Source organism: Heloderma suspectum, chromosome 2, assembly GCF_057233095.1.
Source record: "Heloderma suspectum isolate Gila_16-S chromosome 2, 16-S_ref, whole genome shotgun sequence".
Taxonomy (NCBI): domain Eukaryota; kingdom Metazoa; phylum Chordata; class Lepidosauria; order Squamata; family Helodermatidae; genus Heloderma; species Heloderma suspectum.
The window spans coordinates 191,577,485-191,598,118 of NC_139459.1; the positions used below are offsets into that span (position 1 = coordinate 191,577,485).

At 47.1% G+C, this 20,634-nt stretch overlaps 1 protein-coding gene across 1 annotated transcript; it reads left to right on the forward strand.

The window, feature by feature from the left end:
- The first annotated feature begins 926 nt into the window (after positions 1 to 926).
- On the forward strand, positions 927 to 19,225 carry TMBIM6 (transmembrane BAX inhibitor motif containing 6). The gene is made up of 10 exons (XM_084836983.1): positions 927 to 1,003; positions 9,500 to 9,605; positions 10,648 to 10,756; positions 11,559 to 11,679; positions 12,514 to 12,562; positions 13,079 to 13,176; positions 13,294 to 13,373; positions 14,058 to 14,158; positions 14,630 to 14,702; positions 16,539 to 19,225. The coding sequence occupies exons 2-10, from the start codon at positions 9,550 to 9,552 to the stop codon at positions 16,563 to 16,565; spliced, it is 714 nt and encodes a 237-aa protein (XP_084693109.1). The 5' UTR covers positions 927 to 1,003; positions 9,500 to 9,549; the 3' UTR covers positions 16,566 to 19,225.
- The last annotated feature ends 1,409 nt before the right edge of the window (positions 19,226 to 20,634 follow it).

Below are 20,634 nucleotides of genomic sequence, written 5' to 3' on the forward strand. Positions count from 1 at the left end.
GCGTGTGTGTGGTCTTACGTGTTTCTTTTGTTTTTTTTTTCTTTTGTAACTTACTTCCAGAGTTATTTCAATTGAGAAGCAGTATATAAATATCGTTAATAAACAAACAAGAATTTTACTATTTATTTTATACTATTTCATATTGAAACTATATTATGATTCACAGTATTCTGGTTTTATATATAATACCTTATGATATATATATATTGATATATGTATATATATAAAAATTTACAATGTTAGGAATACATGCTACCATTGGGTCCACTGCTTATATCATCTTCATTTACCACGGGCGAGCCTGCAGTGCGACACGAGATCACGTGGCTTTTGGAGATGCCACAGGTTGCAACGTACTGGATAAAGCATTACACAAGCAGATGCAGGCAGAGAAGTGCATCGCCCGACCTAACATGCTTTAGCGTGGAACGGAAGAATGTATTCATGGATTGCATGGAAGTCCACTCCTCCGGCCGGCCTGCAGTGAGCGGGATTCAGCAATAGATGGCGCTCCAAGCTTGGATACTTCAAGCGTAAAAAAAATCCGCACCCACCCACTAAAGCAATCTCGTCGCTAGAGGCGCCGCAGAGCCCTCTACTGTGCACCTCGCGTTCCTGCCACGAGGGGGCCGCATGCCGCTACTGTCGAACGGGAGCCGCGGAGAACGGAGCAATCTGGCAGCAATCCATCTAGGGCGCTGGGAGCCAATTAACGTCCACCCTAAACCGTCTTCTTGTTTGTGTTCTTCCGATATGAGCCAATAGCAGTTGCCTGGGCGCGGCCTCACAGCCAATAGAAAGGAAGAGGTGTAATCGCTCAGCCAATTAGGAGCGAGGTACGCACCAGGGTTAGGAAAAACCAATAATAGGCTGGGGCGGGACCTTGGGGTGCAAGGACCAATGGGGCGGCGGGAGGGGAGGCGTTCGCGGCCAGAGACACGTACGGCTCGGGGAAGGACGGTAGCAGCTGTTGTAGCTGCGACGGGAAGAGCTCCGGCCCCAGGTAGGCTCCGCGGGCGGTCGCCTGTCTCCGAGGCCTACTTCCGGTCCCCTCTCCAGCGAGCTCGAATGTTCCCCGGTTCGGGGGTCCCCTCGAAGGCTCCGTCCGGGTCCCTGGAGCTGCCCCTCCCCCTCCCTCCCCCTCCCCCTCCCTCCCCCTCCGGAGATCCCCCCTCCGTGTCTTTGCGTCGGGCTCCCTAGAAAGAAATGGGGAGGGCCGCCCGCCCGCCCGCCCGGATCTGCCAGACCTTTTCGTGGCTGGGCGTTGTGAGAGCCGCCGCCACGGGATCCCCTCAGCCCCCTCCCCCTCCCCGTGGTGGGGCGGTGGGCGGGGCCCCCCTCGACGGCCGCGAGCAGCAGCGGTGGGCTGGCTCCAGCAGCTGGCTCCGGGGCCCCCGAGGCCTTGGCCCTTCTTCACGCGTGAGCCTCTTCCGCGTTCCGGGGTTGGATTCGTCAAGATGACGACGAGGCTGGCGGGGTTAATTCGCTGCCGAATTCGTGGCCTTGGCCATGATGGGTTGGGTCTGCTTTTCCGCTTGCAGTGTGCCTAACACTGTTCGAAGTGCGGTGCGGATGTCGAATACAAGATGGTTTCTGCCTGTAGACTCACAGTCTAATAGGCGCCCACCGTTCAGTTTCGTGTAGCTACGGAGCAAGTCGGGTTTAAAAATAGGCGTTGTCTAATTTGTTTCGGTTTCCTCTGCGCGATCTGTCAACTGAATGTGGCTTTCTTCCTGTTATCTTGCTTGAAAGGCGGGCGGGAGAGGAGATGAGGGAATGGCCCGTGTGCCCTCGCTCGTCTTGACGAGCAGGGCTTTGGTAAAACTACTTGGTACGAGGCAGGGTTTAAGTTTAGAGTTGGCCTCCATTGTCTCTGTGCTTCTTCTGACTCTCCACGTTGCCTTAATGCAAAGAGTGTATCCAAAGGGAGAAGGCCTGGGAGGTAGCCAGTGGGACATCTCTTCTGGAATCATGGCGGGTTACTTTCTCCTTCCAAGTGGGCCTTTGTCTGCTGCTGCTGCCATGATTCACACCTGTGTCTCAAGCACTTGCTCCCACCAGCTCTTTTAACAACATTAAAACGCCAGATGTGGAGCCCAAAGAGATGTTTCCCGCAGAGAAGGAACAGGGCAACTGCTGGTGGGTTGGAGTCCTCACTCCTCCCAAAAACTTTCAGCTGGATGTTTGTTTAGTGAAGGCTTTTCTTTCCTAAAGGTTAGAACTTCAGATTTTCTGCTAGAACGTTGGCAGTCTCGCAGGCCTTATTTTGTACTGGATTCTAGTTATAAAATCTGCCTTCATTCCCAGAGCTGAGTCCTGGGGTATGTGAAATATTTAAAAGGCATGTATGGGTTGACTTTCCTTCCCTGTGGAGCACCTGCAGCCTGTCCCCACACACTTAAAATTAAGGGGCAGGGCTTCTTGGACAGGAGGTGGGCATCCCAGGCAGGCTTGAGCCACAACATCTCTATCTAGACATAATGGTAGTGAATCCTGTTCCCATGGTAACTTGTTACAGATCAAAGGTATTCACACTCATTGACGTTTTAGGTGACTTGCCTGGAAACTCACTGGGCTTGCTGCTTTGTGTGCAAATTGCTACAAGTTCTAGAACATGACGTTGGCGTAGCTTTTGAATTCCAGTTGCTTAATGAGTTGTGCAAGCTCATCCGTGCAGAGTGTTTTATGCCGATGAGCTCTTCAATTGAAGATTAATATAAGAATTGGACATTAAATCGGCTTTCTTGTGCCTGCCCCTTGCATTAGGCTCTTTTGGCCAGAGAGCTTTCCAAGGCTCAGTTCAAAAGTCCCTTCCTGAGCTTGGAATAACCTGAGTAAGGCAGCCTGTTGCTTGAACAGAAGTCTGCACTTGGGAGTGGAAGGCTGAAGAACTGGGCTGGAGGATGAGTGGGGTATGCCTGATGTCTGTGAGAAGGAGGATGTAGGATTGATCTGTGGAGCTGGTTATTGATGATGAAACTCAGTACTGCAACTGGGATTTTAAAGGAGGATAGATCTGTCACTCAATTAAGAAGACTGGGATGCAGCTTAATAGCTTTGGTGTTCTATTCGTAGTTACTCAGATGTGTATGTTCCTCTGAAACAGTTGCTGTGAGTCCTTCAGAGGTAGGATACTGGACCATATGGACTTGGAAAGCTAGGCTGTCACACCCGCTTTTTTGAAATGAAGTTATCTTCTCAAGGGTTTTCTGTGTGGCCCTCATCTTAGTTTGTGAGAATATCTCCCCTGATTAGCCCAGCAACCTCCTGAGGTAACAAGATGCCTCACAATACAGAACTTCAAAGCGGATTGCCTGGCTTTCTGATGTCACAGTGGTCCCATGAGTTTATGCCTGTATGGGTCATTGTGTGACATTGTTTTCTCTCCTGTCATCTGCCTGTGTGAGGATCAGCCTGCTATTTGGGGAGGGTGGGGCTTGCTCCCCTGCCTCAATGCCTCTTTCCTTCCTTGATATATAATAAGTTCCTGTGTGAGTAATGGTGGACAGAATGTGGACTGTCTTTGGAGCTGGCACCCAAGGCTAGCCCTCTTTGGTTAAAGGTTATAGGAATGGCTAGGTGTTATCTGGTTACTTATTGATAAGAGATCATGAGTTCCTCACTTCCTCAGAAGCAGGCTCATTCTTTAACTTGGGTTATACAGGCGCTGCCAAGTCACACTGTGCTCTCTCTGCTGGGATTCCTTTTTCTGTTTTCATTCTAGTTCGGTTTTGCTCGCGTAGAACCCAGTGACCACAAGGACTAATGGTTGGGTGCTGGTTTCCAGTTAAAGGCTCAAGATTGTAAAGTTTATACACATGAGGTAATGTAAAATGTGCGCATGAGTCACTGGACAGAGCTGGGTTTCAACATGAGGTGAAACTTTGAATCTGTTCACCCACAAAGCTCATGGGATGTTCTTGATCAGGCCACTCTTCAGTTGAATCTGCCTCTCATGAGGATGTACGAAGATGGTAAGGTGCCTGCTGTAGAAAGGGAGGGGGTTCCCCTATGAACTCCACAAAATGAAAATTCCCGAAACCTGGGGCTTGTGCTACTTTGTTTATTGCGCATGAAACTTTCACACTTTTTTTTAGTTATGGTGGTTTGCCAAGTGTTTAGTAAGGTTACTTTCCCATTTGTACAGAACAGCAACATAAGAGGTCTTTTTGGATGCTGTTGTGTTTCAGAAAGGCCAAAATAAAGATGTGAGACACGAGTGCTGCTTCTAGCCATGTAGGGCTTTGTCCATCAAGGCTAGCATTTCCCAGCCTGGTGCCCTCCAGATTTGTCTGACTGCAACTCTCACCATTCCTGGCAGTTGCCGTCTGATGCATCTGGAGGGCAGCAGGTTGGAGAAGGCTGATCTAACCCAGGATTGCCTGCTTGGACTGGCCCTGGCTGGCCAAGAGACAGAGGTTTCTCCCATCAGCTGGTATCTGATCCTTTTAGCTGGAGGTATATGGGCTTGAACCTGGGACTTTCTGCAAGTGGTTTTTCTATAAAGGTGGCCTGGAAAAAAACCTGAAAAATGCAGAAACAAAACTGTTCTCCCCCCCCTTTTCCCCCCAAGGACACTTTTTGTTTTTTCCAAAAAATTGAACAGCTTTGGATTATAAAATATTTTCTTTCACAATTCAAGGTAAAGTGTTTATATATTGTTACCTAGCCTTTACTCTCCCCAAAATGATTTCTTAAAAGCTGTGTAATGAGACCTTTTTAGAAAGACTAAAGATGTAAAATGTCTGGAAATAATGAAGCTATGGGGGAAATCTGTTTTAATCTTCTTTGTAAGATTCCCCGCATAGTTATTTCTTTCATTCCTTACTAAAATTAGTGATCTAAAGTATATTTTACTGATAGGTATTTATGCTCAGTTTCTCAACATGTGAGTAGAGTCACCATTGTGCATTCTTGACAGTAAATGTTTGGTACGTTAAATATAAAAGTATGATTTATTCTGACAGTAATTACACATTTACTAACTGAGTTTATTTTTAAAAGTTTAAATATAGATAATTTTATGAACAAACCAAGTTATACATAAAATAACTTTAGAACAGAAAGTCTGCTTTTATGTTCCTAAAGCAGCCAGAGCTCCCCAGCCTAGTGCCTTCCAGATGTTTTGGACTACAATGCCCAGGATTCCAGACCATTGGCCATGCTGCCTGCAGCTGATGGGAGCTCAAATCCAAAATATCTGAAGGGCACCAGATTGGGGAAGGTTGTCATAAAGCAACGAAGTGACTTTAGATCTGTAAAGAGCACTAAAAAAAGTACTGCCCAATTTTCAGTTTTTCCCAACATTTCCGTTTCTTTTTCTGAAAACCCTCAGGGGAAAAAATGTTTCTTTTCCATGGCCTCAACGTTTCTGGAAATTTTACATGTCCAGGTCTATCACTGAGCTGTAGTCCTTCCCCAGAAGCAACATTTTGGGTAACCATGAAATGCACCTGCCCTGCTGCTCAGAGATGAGATTAGGGACATTTCGGTCTCTCAGGAGACTTTCTATTTGGCCAATATTGTCCAAAAGCTGCAGTCTTCCTAAGCATTGCCTTATCAAACAACTGTGCCCTTCAATATTTAAAGGATCATGGCTATCTAATGTCAAAAAGCTGCAGTGTTATTGTTCTTTCAACTGTTGGCTTAACCTCTGCTAAGTAACTACTTTCAAAGAGAGACTCCTGATATCCACATGCAGAATGATTTATCTGTCAGCTGTTGTCCTTAGTTGATGTTGTAGCAGCAGCATTGCTTTGAGCAGTCCTTAAACAGGTTTGGCCTCCTCAAGCTCAGGAAGGCTCTGTGTGCGTTCAAACAATTCCTACAACGTTTCTGGAAGTCTAATCATTTTAAGACTGAATATAAGGCCCCACTACAGCACTCGGCCAGTTGAGGATCTTATTCATTATGTTCTGTGTTGTCTCAACCATACAGAAGTGTCTCAACTGTGGTCTGCAGTCCACTGGTGGCCTGTAAGCTCCATTGAGATGGTCTGTGGAAAGGTTGTGGAGCAGTGGAGACCACCTGTAGGTGGCCCTGCACTTGACTTCTTTGCTGATAATGGAGAGTGAGGCTGTTTTGACTAGGGCTAGATTAGCAAGCTAGCTAACAGCTGGACCAGCTTCGTAATGTGCTGCTGGTTTGACTATGCTAGCACTGAAAAAAACGTTATTAAAATATGAGTTGTGTATGTGCTTTGAGTTGTAAAACAAACAAGTAAGTGGTCTGCTGGGACCTCCAACAATTTTCAAGTAGTTTGCAAAAAAATTGAGAAAACACTGCACCATAAGAATCCATCTTATTTCTAATACTCAATATCAGTTAGACATTATGCTTGTTGGAGGATTAAGTTAGGCAATGGTGATTGGCAGGAAAAGTTTCTATTTAATGAATAGATGGAGGTATTTGTGGCTTCTGGCAGGAGAATCAAGACACATTTTGCCAAAAAAACAAAAGCCGATGTGTTTGGAGGGTTTCTTTGACTTTTGAAGGCACAACGTAATTAACTGTGTAATTATTTGTAGTCTTAATGCTATATTTTATTTTAGATAGCCTTACATTTGTTTTGGACTGGCACCTTCGTTGGTTCCTTTTACTTGCTCGGGAAAGGTTTTTTTTCCAGTCTGGGAAACTTAATTCCAGTTCAGCTTTCAGTCCAATTTGGTGAAGGGTCAAAGCTCAGTAGTAGAGCCCATGCTCTGTATGCAGGAAATCCCAGATTCAGTCCCTAGAAATACTTTTAAAATGATTTCTGGTAGTAGACCAGGAAAGGACATTTGCCTGTGGTTCTGAGGAGCTGCTAACTGTATGCATAAATGGGGATGATCTAGATGAACGAATGGTCTGATTTGGAAATAAGGGTGGTTTCATTATGTTCACTATGGCTAAGCTGTCCCAGAGAGTTCTAATGGAGACGATAATCTGCTCGTGATGTGACTAAACAGGTTCATATGGCCTGTGGAGCAGCTCAGTAGCTATTGAGTTGGGCACTTTACAGATGGTTCTCAGAATTCAAATTGGGCCACTATTAAGAGTGTGTTTTACCTGTTTATAGGCACCCCTCTGTTTGGTGGTTTCTGCTTTACATCTTTGTTTCCAGAAACATATGGAAGGCTTGCTCATTTCACTTTCCTGATTACTGGTTCACTGCTTTTAAAACCTCCCACGGTCAGATGCCTGCAAGAAGGCTTACTGGCTTCACACAACCACTTCCTGCCCCCTTGCTGTACCCCCCAAAAGGCAGCCTAAACCCCACTTGTTAAGTCTCGCTTAGCCTCATTGATCCAATTTAGCTTCTGCCCTGAACAGCTCTGGGCATCTGGGAGGAGGGGGCGCATAGCATGTGACGTTCCAAACTTCCTCCATCCCAGTGTGACCTATTTTGGTGCCCTAGGGTTGGGTAACATTATCTGGTATGAGCACACATCGTTACCTGAATTACATGTGTGTTTCATTTTCTGGCTCCCTTTCCCAAGTCAAGTTGCTTTAAAGCTGTTGGCTTCTGACACCTCCAGATGGCCTGGCCTTGAGAGTGTGGCTTTTCCCCACCAATTGACCTCCACAGACCCCTGACAATTGAAACCCCTTTCCAAGATGGTGGTGGATGTGTATAATCTCTTGAAGCAATGTGATCACACTGTTTCTTGAAACCGGGAGTGCTTCGCTTTTCTGCTGGCCGGATTTGGCTCTCTATTCCAGGACATGGTTAATGTGATCCTTGCTCAGCAGTATCTTGAAATGGCATGGACTCTGTAGGTGGGGTCTTAGGCATATGAACAGGTGATACCTGAACATGAGCAAGTGTGCATTCCTCCTCCTACATCAGTCCACGTCTCCATCCCACAAAGCTGCAGCAAAACTCACAAACTCTACTCTGCGCCTTGAGGAAATCTAATAACTTGGGTCTCACTTTTTAAAATGTGTTTGAAGCACTGGACAACTAAATTAAATCTAACAACAGCCACAGTCTGCTTTCAGGGGGACAAGATTCCGGTCTGGCGTCTGCCATCCTAGCCAAGGAAGGAAGTGCTGTCATGTTACACCATCCTGTGGGTGGATTAGTAGGCCTCCGAGGCTTGCATGCTCACCTTTCCTTCACACCAGCTTCCCTTACCAGCCAATCCAGGCCTGCCTTGCACTCTTGCCTCCAGGCATGCTCCTCCTCCTGCCTATCAATGGATAAGGAGCTTGCTGATCTGGTTTCTACCTACAGGGTTGGAGCCATTGCTAGTTACAAGACTAGAGGAGGTATGATGAGAATAACTTCTCATAGGGCCCGGGAGGTGGGGGCTTGGGGTGGAGAGGAAGGAATTGTACGCAGAGTGGGTGAAGGGGATCATATCATGCTTGCAGTGCTCTCCTGGGTGGGTAAAATACCTGTGCATGTTGATGCAAGACACAGCAGAGGGGAGGAATCCCACCTTGAGAATAAGGGAGCAACACATTTGCCTGCAGATTGCTCTTGGGCTGTGGGGGCTGCCTGGCTCTAACTCCACCCCATCCCTGCCTTGGGAGGTAATTAAGGGCACTAATACGAGCGCTTTCCAGCTGCCGAGTTGTGAAGCGAGGTTCCCCTGTGAGTCCCATTCCCCCCAGGAGCCTGGAGTTAGCCTTGCAACAGCCTGCAATAATTGCACCATATATACCAAGCCAACTTGGGTGTCTGTGAAACGGTCGCAGTCTCTGTAGCTCTTCTGCACCAGGACAAAAGGGGATCCGCTTGCAGGCCGTGTATTGGATTTGTGCTGGTGAGTGTGGCATAGAAGTCACTCTTTTTTGTTCCTTAGCAGTGGGGTATCAAGAACCATTCCACTTAGCCTCTGTCTTTTGGTTGGTCTTAGATCGCTGGCTGACATCTCTCTTTCAGTGTATCTGGAAATCAGTGACTGGTGGAAATTTGGGTAATTCTTTTTCCCCAAAGAGGAGATTGGATGGCGCAAGGAATATCATAATTGGCCTGTGTGTGTTTGGTGGGAGCAAGTAGATGTATGTTTTTCTTGGAGCAGGCCCAACTGCATGAAGCCTCTCCAGTCCAGGATTAATTAGCTGCTTCTTGCTTGACCTCTAGTAGTGGGTCTGTGACTTCACCCTTGGCATCTGACAAAGTAGGCTCAAAGTCAGCCTAAGGGTGCCACGGTGCTTTCGCTTGGATAGCAACCCTGCCTCCTAGTTAACTCATAATAAGATCAGAATTATTGCTTGAAAATTCCTTCTACCTAGAGAGAGGAGCCCTGAGGAGATGCTGGCCTTCCTGAAATGCTTCCATTGACTAGAGGTGGAGCGCTTGGATCCTTCTAGAACTGCTCTGTGGGCTGCGGCATGTTGCTTAATGTGATTTGGGCAACCAGGCAGAAGATGCTTGGTTTTGGCTCTAAGAGGTGTGGATGTCCGTAGGTGTCATGGAGCACTCTGGTCATTCCTGGAAAACAGCTGTGGAGTGTCCTCTCCCCGTACCCACCCCCATCCTCTGATGTGGCCTTCCTCTCCTTTTCTGCAGATTGTGTGTTTTGAGGCCAAGAGAGTTGCATCAACCTATCAGCTAGCGCCATGGATATTTTCAACAGGAACATAAATTTTGAGGCCCTCTTCAAATTCTCCCACATGTGAGTATACCTGTGGCCTGCTTAATACTTCTGGGTGTTGTTTTGTCAGATGCTCTTTTGGGTGTGTGGAAATGGGGAGGTGGGCCTGGGATCTGTCCCTTGGTGCAACTGGTGAGCAGGGGCTGCAGAAGCCAGAGCCCATTAGGGTTTTCGGCTTCCAAAAACGAGAGGGGCCTTATGTGCAGGACCAGATGTGCATTGGGCTAAAAATGAAATTCCACCCAGGCGACAAGTTGTGCTCCCCTAAAATTAATTCTGCAATCTGTTTAAATTAAGTAACCATATTGTCCTGCTCTCTAAACTTGAAGGCTGAAGATTTTTTTTAAAGTTTCAAGTTAAACTCCTAATTTTAAAGAATGCTGAGATTCTCCATATGCTTGAATTGGTGCTCATCACATTCTGCACAGGTATTCCATGTGAGGCCATGCAGAGGTCAAGATCCAGGGCTGAGAAAACATTTAAACTGAGATCAGGGAAACTTTTTCCTGGCAAGGTCCATGTTATCTCAGTCAAAACCTGTCTGGAGTCCGTGTTCCGAAAGTGGGCTCAGTTTGCCAAGTGGTCCAAGGTCCACATGTGGTCCTCAGAGCCCCAGGTTCCCCGCTCCTGACTGAAAAGGTATAGGGCCAGCATCCAGTTCTTAGGGACATGTGCTAGGCAGGGCAGGACAAGTGCCGCAGACCCTTGAGCGTCAGCATCCTGCTTCTCTATGACCAGACGCCCAGGATTTTTTCCAGCCTTGCCAAAACCTCCAGCTTCTCTCTTTGGCTCTCTCGGCTTGATTCTTGGGCATGTCTGATGCTGTCTCTGTGCAGAAAGTGATGGCCCAACCCCAGAGGCCTTGAGGCAAGGGACTGCTGGAGAAAGGTGCCTGGGAAGTACTTGCTTTCTCTAAGGTGATCCAGCGGATCAGGTCTTGTTTACTCTGCATAGTTTGCTGCGTGTCTAGGACCTGGCAAAGGGCCAGCCAAGGGAGCTGTTGTGCTTCTCAGTGCTTGAGATGCAAGAGCACTGACTTAGCTTTTCCCTTTGCCTCCTGCAGCTCCACATCAACCCAGCAGCACCTGAAGAAGGTTTATGCTAGCTTTGCGCTATGCATGTTCCTAGCGGCGGCTGGTGCCTACATCAATGTGGTAACTCGGCTGGTGCAGGTAAGAGCACTCTGGCATTTCTCTGGTGCTGATGTATGGGCCTGAGGTCACCTTGGTTATTGGGGGCTAGTGCTTGTGGGAATGTTGCAATGCATGGAACCCAACTGGCAGAAATGAGCTGTGCAGTAACCTCTTGAGTGTGGTCTTCTAGTCCATGGTGGCTCTCCTCAGTGGCAGAGCGGTCCTATGTATCTTTACTTGGAAGTAAGTCCTGCTGTGTTTGATAGGGCTTACTCCCAAGTGAATGTGTTCAGGGTTGCAGCCAGAGTGTGGGAACTGCTTGGGTCCTGCGTGCCACTTCCAACGCAGAATTTTTCTTGTTGTGATGGAGCCTAAGTCCACGCTTAGGGAGTCCTCATATGCCAATGGAAAATAGAGAGAAATGCAAACCTAGCTGTTTTATTTTGTAAATTATTCTGTATTTGAATAATGTTATGGATCGGTCTCATCAATCACCCCAGGAGACTTAGCACTCACTGGCCAGAATACTGGAGAGGGTGAGCATCACTCCTAACAGCAGTTGGGTAGAATATTACCTCCATGTTTTTCCTTTCAAGTCTACAAGGAAAAAAGACTTGAGACTCAAACTTTCTTTAAACGTACTGAAAGTACAGCAAAGGGGACCTGGAATATCCCTTAGTAGGCCAGGTTCCCTGTGGCTATAGCCTTCTCTGGGGATACTTAGAATATAGTTGCTTATGCATCTGGGCTCCATTGCTTAGGTTCCTGTGTGATTCCTTGCCCAAACTCTGCCCTGGGCCCAGCCTGTGTTAACCTCTACCCTTCCGACTCTTTCTTGCAGTTTGGACTGCTGACTGGCCTGGGAGCATTGGGCCTTATGATCTGGCTGATGGCCACACCCCACAGTCGGGAAACAGAAGAGAAACGGCTGGGCATGCTGGCAGGCTTTGCCTTCCTCACTGGTACGTGCTGCTGAATGAGCCGGGAGGGGGGAATCTGCAGTTTTCATTAATGTGCCCATGCAGAATTTCTAGAAGTGCGAGGGATGGCTCATCCCTTGAAACCCTCACCTTCTGCCATGTAGGAGCTGCTGTCCCTTGATGTGGTGATGGCTGTGCTGTGTGGACGATGTGACTGTGTGGGCAGTGGGACAGTGCGCATTTGCCAGCCCTTCTGGCAGGCTGGGACAACCTGTCCACATGGCCCTGGCTGTGTGGCTTTGTAATTCGCACACAGAGTGGCTTGGGGTTGCACCACAGGGGAGTGTCTCTTGCATAACACATAGGTAGGTGTGTGTGTGTGTGTGTGTGTGTGAGTGACAGAGAGACAGACAGAGAGAGAGAGACACACACACACAACACACACACACACACACACACCTACCCACACCCAGCTAGCTGGAACAGCACAGTATTGGTTGCTACAAAATGGTAGCTCCTTCTGAAACTTGACTGAAGATGACATAGGACTCCTAAGCTACAATCCTCTACACACTTACGTGGGAGTAACTCCCACTAAACTCAGCAGGATTGACTTTTGAGTAGATATGTATAGGATTGCAATGTGAGTTGCTTTCTGAATATTGACTTTCAAGGCTGCTTCTGCATGGTATTTTGTACGTAGGCTTCTGTCCAGAGCCAAAATAAATTCCACATCCCTTGCATTGGTCGTGAAAGGGGCACAGCTGTAAACCACAGCTGTGTACATGCAAGTAGTGAATAGGAACTGATACCACTTCTCCCCACACACATGAGTGAAATAGCTGGCTCTGAGGCTGTATCACTTTGTCTTTCCAGGAGTCAACCTAGGGCCTCTGCTGGAGATGTGCATTGCCATCAACCCCAGGTAAGAGGGAAGCACCCAGCTGCCCAGTCCCTCACCATTCTGTGCCCTGTAACATTCCAACGCAAATGAGTGGGTGAACTATTATCACTGCCCAGCTGATGTCAGGAACCACACCATAACTTTCTGCACATAAAACTGGCCAATTCTACCTCAATTTAAAATTGCAGCATCAATTTTGCGTCATTTAGAAGCCAAAATTTAGAATTTCCCCCTATACCTCAAAACATATTTCTGGTAACAACATTTTAGTATGGAACTGGGAATGGGATTCCAAAATCCAAACCCATCCAAGACTCGGCTCTTCTTTCCAAAACTCTCTTCTCCCGCACCCCCTCCAATCAAAATACCATTGTTACTCGAGAGAGTGCAGGCTTCCAGATCCTGAATATGCTTCAGTAACTCCCAGATGTATGAGATGGGTGCTGTTGAGTCTCATCGGGACCCCAAAAGGTTCCCAAGGCTTAGATTTGACAGCCTACGCCCACTCTTGCCTTGCCTTTTCTCTCCCTACTGCAGCATCATCCCTACTGCTTTCATGGGTACAGCTGTGATCTTCAGCTGCTTCTCCCTGAGTGCCCTCTTCGCCAAGCGCCGTGCCTATCTGTACCTAGGAGGTAAGGATCAGTAGAGGGGACCAGGTCTCTCCTCTCCATTTCCCCTCCCCTTTGAGAGAGAGCATTGGCAGTGTCCTTTTTTTGTTTGTTTATCATGGTTCTACTTCCCTTTGCCAGGTGTCCTGTTCTCTGGCCTGTTCCTGATGCTGCTGTTCTCCCTGGTCAACATTTTCCTGGGCTCAACTTGGCTCTTCACAGTGAGTGGCTCTATGTTCTTGGGTTCTGTCAGCTTGCGGGAAGGCTGTAAGGTTGAAAGCAGGAGCATCTCATTGTAGCAAAACTGCCCTTCTCAGGATGGAGCTGGCAAGCCTGCCCCCGAGTAGTCCACTATGGTGACTGTCAAGATGTACCTAGCTTTTTGCTGCTTTGGCTTTATTTATAATAATAGAGGCAGGGCCTGCGTGAACAGTGCACTTCATTAAAAAGCAGATCTGCACCAGGATAACCCAAATTCCATGACTTGTGCAGATTGTGCAGATTTGCTTGGCTTCTTCCTTTGTAATTCTGCTCTTGGTAGTCATGGGGAGGGGCAAGGAGCTACACAGTTTCCTGAAACTTCACCCTCAGATTAATGCAAATCTTATTCTGCAACTCCCCTGGGATTTCACCAGGCTTTGGCTGCACGCTTTCAACCATATGTGCTAGAAAGTTGGACTTTAGAAATTCAGAATGAATACTGAGATTCTGAGGGTGCTGACTTCTTTGTCTAGTGCCACATTCTGCCATGATTCTGCAGGAAACAGCCGTGGATACCGTGGAGCTGAGAACTACAGTAGTGTGACTTCTGAGTTTTGGGAATGTCTGTCCTTAGCAAGTAGTAGAATCAGTTTGAGCCGTTGGATTCGGCTGCCCTTGGCTAACGCAGTTTCTTCTTCCTCCAGGCTAACCTCTACATTGGGCTTATGGTTATGTGTGGCTTTGTGCTATTTGACACTCAGCTCATCATTGAGAAGGCGGAGAATGGAGACAAGGACTACATCTGGTGAGTATGTAAAAAAGGTAAAACAGCTGGGTGTCAAGCCTAGAGCTCTGTGCATTAGAAGCTGAGATGGGCAGGAGAGAGTTGCTGAGCAGCAGATGGTAAAAGATCTGCAAGATGAGATGACATGAAGGAGGAGACATTATAGTAGCTTCCTTAGCTCAATATAAATGAAGGTACAGAGCCTTTGCTGTTGATGGCTGTGGAGTTGGACAAAAAAAGAAGGGGCTTGAATTGCATGAAGGGAGGTTTAAATGCTTCCTCACTAAAAGAACAAGAGCTAAATAGGAGGGCAAGATCTTAAACAGAGAAGGAAGCCTGTGGGTGGTGGGAGATAGTGTCTCTAGCATTAGAAGCCTCTCTAGATCATGCTTTTTAAAAGCAGCTGGATAGAGTGCTTGACTTGGCATGGATCTTTGCAGCCTTATAGCTTTGGGCTGCAACTTGTTGCTCAACCTCTTCTCTCCCTGCCAGGCACTGCGTGGATCTCTTCCTGGATTTCGTCAACATCTTCCGGGAGCTCATGGTCATCTTGGGCATGAACGAGGTGAGTCTTCACTCAGGATGGCATTTCTGCCTGCTGTGGGCCCTTGGAACGAATCTTCCTGCTGTGGATCAAAGAAGAGATTGTAACTAGGCAGCTTCAAATGATTGGCAGGTGGCTGAGGGTGGTTCTGTGTGGAGCCCTTTCTCCTTCCACTTGCCAAAGTGGGGAGAGTCAAACTACTTGGCCAAAACTGAGGCAGGACAGAGGCTCATTTTGCTGAAGCCTTTAGGTAGGCATCCTGCACAGAACTTGCCAGTTTCTCTTGAGCTCAGTCAGTTATTTATTATGCACCTGGTATGCTCTGCAGGTGGTACAGAAATAGAAAAACAAGTCCCTGACCTTAGGCTCAGAATACAAAACATGAGTCGAAAGGAGAGGGGTGATTAGAGAAAGGGGAAACCTTGCTTAAGCTGGAAGAGAGGGAAAGATAAATGTTAAGCAGCAAAACAACAAAGCCAGATGGTACATCAAGAGGGAAATGTAAGAAGACAAGTTTTAATTCTTTAGAGAAGAGGGAAATGAAATAGGTAAAGGGCCAGACATAAGGGGCTATGATAGAGAGTACAGAAATGAAAAATAGCACCAGGGAATGGAGGTTTAATAAGATTACTGTCTTAATGGAGGGAGTGAGGAGAGGAGAACAGAGAGCAATGAAGATACAGAGCAAGATCATGAAGAGACTTGATGATTAAAGGAAGCCAGGAAAGGGAAACTAACATATGGAGGTGGCACGTGATTAACGTGTGAAGAGAGAAATTAAACAAGCAGAAGACCTGAAAAGAGATAATGGGTTTAAGCTGAGAGTTGGGAAGACCAACAAAACACAGTTGCAAATGCAAAAAAGAGCCAGGGTCTGAATGCTGATTTTAATAGTCTGTTAAAAAAAAATTAAAATGCAAACTTTGGAAATATTAAAGGGAATTAACAGACTAGAACAGAAATGTGGGCTGAGAAAGAGAAAGATCAAAGATAATTTCCAACCTCTTATTCTTCAGTTTTTACAAGAAGTTGATGCCAATTGAAAGAAGACAAAAGTAGAAGTTGAAAAAACACAACAAGTGTGGCCTTCTGTATATTAAGCCTCCACACCATCACTCCAGGCTGTTGGGAATTACTAATAGGTGCCTGTGGCTGGGTTGCTACCAGGATGGCTGCTGCCCCATGGGATCTAGATAGACTAGTTTCTAACTTCTGAAAAGTGTTAATGATGACTGGAGGAGATTATTTGGTGTCAATGAAGCCAGAAAATGACCAAGTAAACACCACCCATCTGATCCCCTGTGGAGAGTAAGATGCAACCCCAGATGGCCAGGCAACATATGGCGATTACAAGCAGGCTACATATTAGATTACAGCCAGGAGATAGACAGACAGCTAGTAATTTTTGTCTGACTCTCAGCCTTACTTGCAAAGGCCAACCTAGGATTTTTAGCTTCCCTTAAGCAAGGAAGAACTATGTGCTGGCTACATGTTGTCCACTGCTTCATTCCCAAGATCGCACAGTTAAAGATGGTATACCAAAGAGAAGTGGGAGGTGGGGTGGGAACCTCCAGGTCAAGAGATCAGATGGATGAGTGATGACCAATCCATCATAAAATGCAGGTAATATGTTTGAGATGGTGCCAGTTGTAAGCAGTTCCTCTCCTCTTCAAACCAAGTAGTTGTTGAGTTACTCCAGTGGTGGGCTGCCCCCCTGCAGGGTGGGGCTGGGTCCCTGCAGCAGGGTTCTGTAGTAGTAGAAGACAGCTCTTTCCTGTGGCTTTTGTATCTGGGCAGCTATTGGGCTTGTCTTGTGCCCAGGAGTCAGAGCACTGATGTTTTGTCTGTCCCTTTCAGAGCAACAAGAAGAAGAAAGAGAAGTGAAGTCACACCAGATGCCTGTGTGGAGCCTCCTTTTTTCTTGTGTCCCCTCCCCTTGACTCTTCCTTGCTTCCATCCAACTTGACCTGCATTAAAGGTGCCCCCTATCCCTACCCCGTTGGTTCTGTGCGAATGAGATGCATCTGTGACACTTTCATACTTTGTGGAATGTTTTTTTCTCTTGGTCTTTGAGCCTCTTGAAAAAGCTAACTGGCTGATCCTAATGCTGGAGTCTGGCTTTGCCCCACTTTTGTATACTCACGCTACCCCCATCCCCTGGCTTCTTTCCATCAGGGACTACTGTCACTCAGGCCCGTCCTATTGGGAGCAATCCCACAGCATTCCCTGGGAGAGCCCCTTTCTCCTCTTTGTTCCCCCTCCCCTCAGGCATAATAAGAGCAGGCTGGCCAGCAGTTCGCACCTTGCTGCTGTGGGAGAGTATCTGCTGTCTGAAACTTATGCTGCAGCAGCACTTGCCTTGAAAACAAATCCAGCTGTTCTGTGGGGCTCTTTGAGGAGACAGGTATTGTTCAAGCTGCTTCCCACAAGGCTGTGCAGGATGTGAGGCAAACTATAGCTGCAGATCAGAGAAAAATGCTTGGTGGAGGCCCTTTGTGGTTGGGAGATGGCCAGGACTACAGTGTACCCATCCAGCCCCCACACCACCTTCAAGTTCTGCTGTTGGGTAGGTAGCAAAAACAAGCTGTAGTGCAAGTAAGAAATCCTTGACTGGGGGCCCTGTCTTCCTGGTTTTTAGCAACTGCCATACGCAGTCCTTTGAGCTGGGTGTCAGTGTTGTAGTGCTCAGTCTGGTTGAATTGCCTCCCTAACCTTGGAATCCCACTGGTTGGATTTGCTGAGCAAGAAGAAGCCAGTACTCTAGTTTGCTGGAGTTCAGAGGCCAGAGACGCCTACATCAGCAACATCTGCTAAGGCCATCAGCTCTCACTAAAAGGCAGCAGGATCAAGTAGGGCTGTCTGTTGACATTGGGGAAGGAGCTCTATGCGTGAAGGTGCTGGAGGAAGGAGCCAGCAGACTGTCAGGTGGGGGAAGGGCTACTCCTGTATACTGAGATGGGGTGGATCCTGTCCACTCAACGTTACAATGGCTCCTTGGACAAGCGCAAAAGCTTTCTCTGCAGCAAATGAGATAACAGGCAGGTTCGCACATCCCTTTAAGCCATGGTGGTTCATAAGCCACTCATAATAGCTTATTTTGGAAAATAAGCTCACACAGACAAATAAGCTATGCAGAGCAGCTTCTTTTTTTGCTCCTCCTCCGTCTGCAATCCTCCTGCCTGGCTGGGATGGCATCCCAGCTTCCTTTGCGCTGAATACCTTTCCCCACTGACGCTCGCGCCACAGCTACATCACGTCCCTCTCTGCCTGGCCGGTTGTGCGCTAGGGCACGTTTTATTCTGTCTCTGCCTTCTCATGCAGATCTCACCCTGGTATCGATCCTTACCCACTTCCCAGCACCCCCCCTACCATCACCCCACCCAAGCTGCACTGCACAACTCCCCATTGCCCCGGCCCCCAGCTGGATTTCCATGCCTGCCTGCCTACTGCCATTATCCCACCCAACCCGCAGTGCTCCCCACCTCTCCTCCCACCACCCTTTTCCCCTACCCTCCCACACCAAAAAGGGGGTGGCAGCTCTAACCCCTTGGAAGTTTGCAGGAAGGGGACAAAATTTCATACACAGGTTCCCCTTGTGGGAAGGCACCTGATGCACAACGGAAATCCTGTGTGCTTAGGAACACATGCAAACTCAAAACACCTTTGCACCAAAAGTGGAGGGGGGGGGGGCGGCGGCTCTAAACCCTTGGAAGTTTGCAGGAACAGGACAAAATCCCATACACAGATTCCCATTGTGTGGGGCCACCCAAGGCGGAACTAAAACCCTGCATGACTATGCCTCTTTGCAGGAAACATGTAGGTTTGACACTTTGGAAGTTTGCAGAGTGCACCACTGAAGGAAGGGTGAGGGCGGAGAGGGGTAGGGAGTGCAAAAAGTGCTAGGCAGATCTTGGAAACAGCTATTGCCCTGAGAGGAGCAGAGCAGCAGCGGTAGTTTTGACCACTCTTGCCAGGGGACTTTGTAGGCGATCTGTTTAAACCACCCTGGAGTGCCAGATGACACGGTAAGCCATGGTGGTTAAAATAAATCTCACACCATGGCTTATCAGGGTGACTTATTTTGGTTAAATAAACCACCATGGTTGGGGAAAAGCTCTTGCAGATGACAAGATAAAACCATCATGGCTAATTCAGAAAAATAAACCATCATGGCTTATGTTCATGCGAACCCAGCCAGTGTTTATCTTGCCTGCCTTGGCACCTGAAGCCAGGCCCCATCTCTGCTTGCTTGAGAATAAAGGATTTTTTCTTCTTACTCTTCTCTCCCTCCCCCCTTTGGAACCAGTGCCAAGAACTAAACTTCAAGAGATCTACTTTATATAGAGACCTTGTCTAACAGGTTTTAATATAGTAACAACTAAACTCTGTCGCCCGTTGGATGTCCAGCTCTGGCTGCATTCTTTAGACTCCTACTGTGAAAGACAGGGTTTTTAAACAAAAAGGTGTTTTGATTCAAATATGAAATTTACATTGTCTTGCTTTGTACGGGGAAAAAAATTAAAATAAAAATCCTCAAACTTTAACCGGCACTCTCTACTTCCTATTTTGCTTTAACTGAGGCTGTTGCCCCAACTTACTTCTTAATGGCAGGGGCTTTCAAACATCTTGCCTTCAGGAAGCCCTTCCACCCTCTCCATGCTGACTTGTCTGCCATGGAGCTCATATAAATTTTCATGCTCTGGGGCTCGTTCTAGGGTGCAGAATGAGTTCACAAGACAAGCTAGACAGATCACTGGAGGCCTCATCGCCAATGAATGGGCCACGAAGCAGCATCCTGCTTGAGCAGATTGGCCTTCGAGGAAGCTTGTCTGCCATCATGGACTCTGAGGAACAACTTACTAGTATCCAAGGTCCCACATGCTTTCTTTGAACATAATTTAGCATCATTGCCCATTCCAGGGGAGGAAGGCACAGCTCTATCAATGGCAATCTAGAAGGCTACCTTTCATGATGAGGTTAGTAAATATGAAAGCAAGAGGCGACCCCATTCTTTGGACTCTCCTTATCTAGGAGAACGGTGAAAATTTGGCATCTTTAATAAGGCATTACCTATGTAATTCCTTAGCCAAGAAAGCTGAAGTATAGCAGTTGCTTTGCTCTCGTTTTTGGGAATAATGTTGCCTTTCATAACATCTTCATATGATTCCATGCCAAAAGGAAGCTCTTCAAGAGCTAGGCTAACAGTAAGATCCTTATGCTTCCAAACATACTGGGTGGGATACAGATGTCGTCATGTGTAGAACCACAAGTTCTTGGGACTTAAGTTAGTCATAACTATCTTGTCCCAATGATTTCAGTGGGTCTCCTCTAACCTTGACAGAAGTTTGGATCCAAGCCACTGACATGTAAAGGCAGGAGCAGACCTAAGCTAGCCCCCACCCCCAAACAAAACAGCTGTTTTCCTCCCCTCCCAGAGTAGTCCTGTGTCAGTTGTGAGGTATAAAATTTGTTCTGTGAAATTGCAACGTGCAGCTAAGGTGCTATGAAGAAACTAAGTGGGAGTCTGGCATAGGAGTAAAGTATTGGCTATGTAGGAAAAGATCCATATTAAACCAGCAGTGGGCAACTTATGGCCCTCTAGATGTTTTGGCCTACAACTCCCATCAGCCCGAAGGAAGTGAATCTCGCGTTCTCACTAGAATCAAGTTCTCCAGTGGAACATTTATCTTAAAATGAGGCTTTATTCCAGTTTTTGGCACGCTTCTCACTTCTGCTATATCTGTCTGGTGACCTTTCCTAATATCTTTGCTCACTTAAGGAAATGAAACAAATCCAATCCTGCAACATCTACAAAAGCATCAGGGAGACATTTAGGAGCTGCTTCAAAAGGTAAAACAGCACAATTGAAGTCCACAGGTTTGCTGGACTGAATAGTGTGACATGTAGCTCTCACTTCAGGTGTTGGGTATTTCTAGCCATCTTGCCAACACAG